Source organism: Hippopotamus amphibius, chromosome 3, assembly GCF_030028045.1.
Source record: "Hippopotamus amphibius kiboko isolate mHipAmp2 chromosome 3, mHipAmp2.hap2, whole genome shotgun sequence".
Classification (NCBI taxonomy): Eukaryota; Metazoa; Chordata; class Mammalia; order Artiodactyla; family Hippopotamidae; genus Hippopotamus; species Hippopotamus amphibius.
In genome coordinates this window covers 21234578-21243074 of record NC_080188.1, presented here as the reverse complement: position 1 = coordinate 21243074, position 8497 = coordinate 21234578, and the positions used below count along the sequence as shown (strand labels likewise).

General features: G+C 33.5%; 1 protein-coding gene across 2 annotated transcripts in view; it reads right to left on the bottom strand.

Moving 5' to 3' along the window:
- Window positions 1-574: 574 nt before the first annotated feature.
- The window catches only part of SLC30A9 (solute carrier family 30 member 9), a 93316-nt gene continuing 85393 nt past the window's right edge, over window positions 575-8497 (bottom strand). For both annotated transcript variants that reach the window (XM_057730077.1, XM_057730079.1), the window contains 2 exons: window positions 7835-7948; window positions 575-3977 (listed from right to left, as the gene is read on the bottom strand). In XM_057730077.1, the coding sequence (XP_057586060.1) occupies window positions 3933-3977; window positions 7835-7948 (159 nt within the window). In that variant the 3' untranslated portion in view covers window positions 575-3932. The remainder of the gene's footprint in view (window positions 3978-7834; window positions 7949-8497) is intronic.

The following is an 8497-nucleotide window of genomic DNA, read 5'->3' as shown; positions in this document are numbered from 1 at the left end:
TCTGTTTTAAAACCTCTACAAGCCCTTAGAGACACAGACACAATTCTGTATTTTGCTACACAAATTCTAAACTATATGTGCTTCTCTTTCCAATACATTTTGATTTTGGGGTGGGAAATATGCCCTCTCAAAATACCAAATTGCTTTGAGTAATTACTTTGGTTTAGTTTCTTGTGAAAAAGAAAACACAGTTGGAATTCCTACAGGATTAGTACAGAATTCAACCTGGATCGCACTGCAGGCTGGCTCTAGCTCTACCTTTCGGTGTGTTTAATTTTTTTATTTTTTTCCCCAAATATACTATATAGACACATCTCAAAAGATATAATCCAACTAACGTTTACATAGTCTTATTTTGTCAAAATGTAATGATACACTGTGTAAATTTTTTGAATTTGCATTTGACCAAACACATGATACCCTAATGGTATATTAATAATTTCTCTTTATACTGAAAATGGATCATAAAATAGTGACTAAGAGTTTTTATATCTTGGTTTTGTAAAATGAGGACACCCACAAACTAACCAGCATACTCAAGGAATAATAAATTCTGTTCAAAAACAAAGGCGTGTATTTTTAAAGGTTAGCAGATGAGGTAAAGAAGTATTTATGTTTAACAAACATTTATTTATCGGGGAGGGGAAAATCCCAAACTAAGAAGTGAACTGCTCTTATTTACATACAACATTTATTAAGGAAAAATGCACCCTGGCGGACCAGGAAAATCTTAACCTGCCACAGAAGTCAGACAGATGAAATACAATGTAATAGAAACAAAATTTTTCTCTTTTCCATAAAACCAAGTCTAGGGATGCTAGTAACCTTAAATGCAAATACAAAGGCTGCCAGACCAATCTTCTATATAAATGCTTTTCAAAGTTCCATTTCAGAGACAAGGATGAGGGATTTAGGGGGGACAATCTTTGAATCAACATTTTATCTTCAATTCTTTGCTTCACTGACTTCTGACAGTTTGGCAAATTAGGGGTCATCACATTTAAAAGAAATGCCAAAGCTTGACAAATGCAATCTAAGAAAAACAGTATAAATTGCAAATGCTGTGCAATTTTCCACAGTTCCCAGCATTCTACCTCAAAAAGCTATCAGATTTAAAACTTAAGCCATTTCCTTCAGATGGTATAATTTTAGCAAAAAGCATTATCCAAGGTACAGGATAATTAAGGTAACACTAAAATCACATGCCCAAAATTCAAGTCTAATGCCATTTTGTGATTCTGGGTTATTTGGTGTGTAGGAGGATGTATGCAGATATTAACTTAGTTTTTGAAAAAACTTGAAAATTTTCCAATCTGATTCTATCATACAGTTTCCTCAGTATATGTTCAGGAATTTCTCTCTTTGGAATTGAATACTACTGGCCGCCAACATGGTCCACTTAAAAACACATCTTCATCCCTCATCCCCCGCTCTGCCATGTCTAAAGAAAATGCCACCTTCCACAGTCTGGGGCTTGTTACTTACAGCCAGAGCTGAAAGCAAGTATACTTCACCTTTGCTGGTTTCCAGATTTCAGCTTAGTACAAGTAGGAATCATGGCCTTGACCGACCTCTTCTCTGTCCAACATTACTTTTGCAATTATTCTACTATAGAAGCTATTTTCCTTAAAAATATCAACATTTATATGCTTAAATATTCAAACACTATGCATAAGGGTAAGACTTAAAGTAAGAAGTATTAATTTGGCAAAAAAAAAAAATAAGAAACCTGAACAACTAGGTATTATCTTATTTTTAAAGAATGAAGACCAAATTCCCTGGTTTCAAAATTCAAATTTGACTTTAGTTCAAAAGGAAAAAAAAAAAAAAAGGGACCAGCGATGTCATACATTAAATTCCTAGGTAGGCTGTACTTCTTTATGTCAAATTTCACTTAAACAAACTTTAAAGTATCAGTGCAGAACAGAACAGCAAAGAAAGGACAAAAACGTAAGCCTTCAATTATTTAAGAACAGGTATGACTTCAATCAATATAAGATTAGAAAACTCAAGGAAATATTAGGAAGTGGACTCTTTTTGGGAGTCCTTTTAAAAATCCACCATTTGAAATAACTACTACACATCAACTTTGAGGTTTTTTTTAATGAGTTAATATTCTGGTCTAGCTAAGTGAATTTTTTTTAGAGTAATGTTACTAGGAGGAAATTGGATATAATTTGATACCTACCTATGGCACAGGCATGGAATAATTAAATGGCAGGTGGGAAAGGGGAGGGAGGAGTACATAGAAAGTATAGAGTGAATTATAATGGGTAAAAAAGTTCTTTAAAGAGTAGAGGTGAAGAACTTGAAAACATAAGAGCAAACTGCGTGTGTGTATACATATATATGTATAAAACAATTTTTTATCTTAAAAAATAAAATTGGAATGTTACTTCACTTAAAATGTACAGCACGCAAAACGCTTTGTAATGGCAAAAAAGGTACACCAATATAAATTTGCACAATTTTCCAGTAGATGACAGTTCTGGATCAAAAATTACTATTACAAACCCTTTAATCAAATGTTTATTTTTCGTTTCCAGTGTTACAATTTGCTATAATTCATAAACTTCAATCTAAGTAAGTTTTTAGACATTGCCTTAGGTCCCTAAGCACTCACTTATCCAGCTAAGAGATTATTCACCCAGCCACCACTCTTGCATGGACAATGCTCACTGGTACCTGAACAATTTAAAGTGCATATGAACTCTTTTGATGAATGGAGACACAGCTGTAGTTCTGCACTAAATTTTCAATTACTGAATTGCATGTTTTTTCACCTTGATACCTTATGATCATTAGAAAGTGACTTATCACATAATGTGATAATCATTCATTATGCTAAATGCCCATCTGTAACTGCAAGAAACTCATGTTACAGACACACTATTGACTATGATATTATACAAAAGTCATGGCCACAAGTTTCCGCATAAGAGGTTTACTTCTCTATCTCTTAAAGCAAGAAATATCCCACAGTGCAGATTTACACAAGTAGTGCCTCTTTTAAAATAAATTAAAAATAAAATGCTGTCCTATCTGTAAAATGATAAATATTTCTAGTCCACTTTACAGAATGTTAAAATGCTTATAAATGCATCAGTTCCTAGTAAATACACATTATGGCACTGAAGCCAGTTAAAAACAACAGAAACCCAGTCATCACACTGGCCCATGGAAACATCTAGGGCTATTTTATATTTCCTACCATTAGAAAAATTAAACTAAATAAGGAAAAAAAGCAAAGAAGAGAAAATAAATTTTACAAAATGGCAACTAGCATGACCTAAAAGAGTGTACTGACATATCTTCCTTCAATTCAGTAACAAAGCCCTTTCTGGAATGAACATTTATGGATAACTAGGTTAGGAGAGTGTTCCTCTTAGTGCTCAGGGCAAAAATACAATGTATGTTAAAATAATTTCTACATTCTATAAGGAAAGATAGACTTTGAAATGGAGTGACTGGTTTAAAAACCACAAACCAAGAGTTAGCCAGAATGTTCAAGAATGACAGGTTTTGATGGAGTGAAATCTTCACCGGTAAGGAAATTAAAAACCATAATCTTATGGATGCTGCTTACTTTTTACCAATGTGAAGAAAGGAAACATGATTGCAAGGTACAATACACACCGACAGGCTAAAATGAGAAATTATAAATAATTTAAGTAACTAAAATGTTTCCTGTAGAAACATAAAAACATGATTTCCAAATCGATTCAACTTGTAATATGTCTCTTAGAAACAAAAAGTTGTTTTAGTTCTGTGGACTGCTGGATTGCTCTTTACATAAATATTTTCTTCATCTTAAAAAAACAAAACAGAACAAAAAAATGGTTTTTGAACGGCCTTGACTCCTTCAGTGTGGGAAAGCAGTCTTGGCAAACTTGTCTCCAAGGCTCCCTTCAAGGTGATTCATTCCATCAAGTCTATAGTATCTCCAAATCTACATGTCGAACTTCAGGATTTCGTTTCTGGAAGGAAAAATTCACTGTTACATTACTAATTGCAAAAGACAATCTTCTGTTTCCTTTTTCTCCTTTTGATCACTAAAGCCAGTGAGAACATTTGGTCAAACTATTTTATTGTAGCATAGTAGCATGAGAAATATTTACATAGGGAAAAACATAAGATCAATAGATGAATAGACTAAGTATACACTATAAAAAATACAGTAAGTAGTCCAACCTCCTTGAGTTTTGTCCATATGTTCATTGATACAATAATGGATTAAGAAACTAGTATGTGCCAAGCATTGCAAAACACTGGAATATGCTCGTTTGTGGTGAAAATCACTGCAAAACAATAATAATCAGAAAGACTAAATTGATATTAACTTATTTTATATGTTCTAGTAACAATCAATACAGTCTTGATCTAAGCACTGTGCTAGAAAGTAGAGCTATGATTATTAAATAAGACGCTGTTCCTGACCCTGTGGGACTCAGTTTAGCCAGAGAGACAAGTGTATGAATAACCTCTTCAAGCAAAAGCATTATAGCTAATAGGGACTTCCCTGGTGGTTCAATGGCTAAGACTCCATGCTCTCAATGCAGGGGGCTTGGGTTTAATCCCTGATCAGGGAACTAGATCTTGCAAGCCACAACTAAAGAGCCTGCATGCCGCAACGAAGATCCTGCATGTCACAAGTAAGACACAGCACAGCCAAAGGAAAAAAAAGCATTATAGCTAATAATAATAACCAGTTAACATTTATTGAGCAGTTACTCTTGTGTCAAGTACTGTGCTAATAATAAGTAACGGGCTTCACAGAAAGTACGTGTTTTAAAATCCTCAAAATAACCCAATACTTCCATTTTACATATGGGAAAAATGAAGGTTAAAGAAATTAACTAACCTGTCCAAAGTCACACAGCTAGTAAGTGACAGAGCCAGGACAGATTCCAGGCCTGACTCCAGACCCCAAGGTCCTAACTATTTTAATGTCCTAAATGATAACTCTGGAAACAAAAATGTGAGATTTATTACTTTTGCTCATGAGATCCAAAAAGAATTCACTGAGGATATAATATCTAAACAAGGTTTGAACATGATGAATTTTCCAGATAGATGATGAAAAGGGAATAGACAAAAGAAACAGCATGAGCAAAGTCAGAGAGCCTGGAAAGTATGCACTGGCAGGATGGTACAGTTAGCACAGCAGCCGCAAAAAGTAATGTGGCTGGAAAGACAGGCAGAAGCCAGATTGGGAAAAATCTTAAGGAATTTCAGTAACAACAACAAAAATCCTTTAAAAATTATTTATTTATTTATTTATTTATTTATTTATTTATTTATTTATTTAATTTGTCAGTTTCACTTTAAAATATCCTTCATGAAGTAGTAAAAAGTATTGATTTATTAAACCTCAACCCTTGAATACACTTTAAAAAAATATTCTGTGACAAAATGGGAAGTACATGTAAAGCTCTCGTGCTTCACACTGAAGCCTGATGTTGTCACAAGGAAAAGCACCCCGTGATTGCTTGAATGAGCTCAATCAGATGGTTTTTATCTGAACACCGTTTTTACGTGAAAGAACAACTAACAAACTATCGTTATTCAAATTTGGGTATCTGGCAGGCATCTTCTTAAGAAATAAACAAAATGAGTTCACTACTTCAAGGGAAACAACTAACAGTATTTGTTGCTAATAATAAAATGCAAGCTTTCAAGTCAAAATGAGAATGGTGAAAGACTCATATCCACCACCATGAGCCTGACAGCTTCCCAATACTTAGAAATGTATCAACATTAGAATGACCTGCATAAATTCAGTGAGCCAGTATTTTCCAAATGACCAATTCATAATGTTAAAGTATCATACATGGGTTAAAAGATTCAATGAGCCAGAGTCTAAAGATAGACCAACAGATTTTAATATAATAGTGTATAGGAGACAACTAATCATATTCAAAGATGTCTGGCCTTTGCTCTTGGCTTTTGGGAGGTAATCTCTAGGCTCTTGGAATATCCTGCCTGATACTTATGTCTTTATCTTTGGCCACACAGCATCTGCTCTTCCTCCAGAAGCGGGTGGAGACTAAAGGCGTCAGCTCTTCCTGCGAGGAGCTGGAGATGAAAGGTCAGCCACTCAAGCAGTCAGTTACAGAGCCCCAAGAAAATTTCTGGACACCAAGGCCCAGTTGAGCTTCTCTGGTTGGCAATACTCCATGCAAACTGTCACACATCACTGCCAGGAAAATAACCCCATCCCTGACTCCATGGGGAGAGGACAAGTGAAACTCCAGGTATGGAACTCGCCCTATGTATCTCTTCCTTTGACTAGTTTTAATCTGCATCCTTTCATTGTAATAAACCATTCAGTGAGTTCTGTGAGTCCTCCTAGTGAATTATCAAATCTGAGGATGGCCTTAGGAACCCCCTGAACTTTGCAACTGGTGTTAGAAATGAAGGTCGTCTTGTGGACTGTGTCCCCTAACTTCAAAAACAGTATATGAAAAGTTCATTGATATGGTTTCAGGTTTCATGTCACAACTAAGCTTTAAGAGGTTACCAGTCATCAAGTTTTGGTGTAATACTGAAAGAGAGTATCACAATTACCTGAAAACACTATGAGAAAACTTACAAAGGCGCCTGCATTTTCTTCATATTCTTCAACCAAAATAACATACGGTCACAGACTGAATGCAGAAGCACAAGTGGGAATCTAGCTGTCTTAGAGTCCCATTAAATCTAAGATTAAAAATCTTAAATTTTTATAAAAATGTAAAACAACACAACTCTTCTATTTATTTCATTTTGGAAATTAGTTATTTTTCTTCAAACTGTTATTTATATTTACATGAAATAGTTTATTATGTTTTTTAAATGAATAAATATTTTTAAATTTCTCAATTTTAATTTATAATTTGGTAAATATCAATAAATATAACTAAAAAATGAAAACCCTTTGAGTCCTCAATAATTTTTAAGAATAGAGTCCTAAGATCAAAATATTTGAGAACTGCTCATCTTAGAAATTCTGAAAATCATGCCTGACAAGCTCATGAACTATAATATTAACATTAACAAAATCATCTTTTTTGAAGTGCGTCTATTAATCTAATCACATATCTAGATTCTAAAAGACAGTAAAATGGCGATAAAAATGTTTCCCTTCAATTTTTGTCTTTGTTTCTCTTCAATTTTTAACAAAACTAGAGAATAATCAATATCAACTAAAGAAAATGCATTGCCTTCAACAAGTTATAAACGTTAAAGATATTTACAAGTTTTCTTCATTGCAAACAATTAGAACTCAAATGTCAATAAATGACAATTTGAGAGCACTGAGACTTTTTTAAAGGTGATCTGGTTAGGTAAGATTTCAGTAAAAAACCAATAGGCTGTAATGATCTTCAACTGAACAAAAACAAACAAACAGAAAATATAAAATAATGTCAGACGGACTAAAGCAAGATATATGTATATGTTTAAGGTCACACTCTTTTTTTAACTTTTGAACAGCATCTAAAGTTTCCCTTTCACCTTTCTCTAGAAATGTTAGAAATGCTTCTTATTTAAAGAAAAACAAGCAAGCAAAAAACCTTTGACTAGTTCAGAAACTAAGCAAGCAGTATAGAATAGTGGTTAAAAGTACAAAATTTGAAATTGGACAACAAAGGTTCAATCCCAAGTCCCCTACTATCTTGAGTTATGTTATCCAACTTCTGTAACCCAATCATTTTCTCACCCATAACTACTGATACACATCATGGGGTTACTGAGAAAAGCATACAAGTGATGCAGTTAGCATAGTGCCTGACACAGATAAATATTCAAAAAGTAGCCGACACTGTACTATATTATTACCATAAATATAACTTACTTTCAGCTCCTTCTCAAGTCTGTCTACTTCAGCTCCTAAAGTATCAATAATATTTTCTCCATGTTTAAGCATAAAGGTCTCTAGTTCTTCAGGAGTCTTCACTTCTTGAATTTCCTACAACAGAAAATAGGAGAAAAACAAAATAAATTCTTAAAAAGTTATAGTGGTATACTGATAATTTCTTTTAAAAATGACAACAAACACCATTAAGTTTAATGAAAAATGAAAAACTTTCAAGCCATAGGTAATAGACCACATATTTAAAAAAAAACTCAATTTGAGAAAAAAACTGAGTACAGTGGTCCACAGAGATAGCATTGCAAAATCAGTGGGAAAAGAACAGACTAATCAATAAACAGTGCTGGGGAAATTATTTTTTATAGGGAAAAAAACACTAAATTCCTATCTCAGACCATTAAACAAATAATTCTAACTGGATTGAACACCTAAGGGTAAAAAACAAACCATAACCTTTTTAGAAGAAAAAAGAATATTTTTATGATAATGGGATACAGAAGGGTTTCTCAGAAAGATAATAAAAAGCACAGAGAAAAAGATCACAAATTTGACATAAAATTAAAAACTGCATTAAATCTTCTGTACAACAACAAAGTGGAACGGTAAATTATAAACTAGAAAGTTATCTGCATAAACGCAACAGAG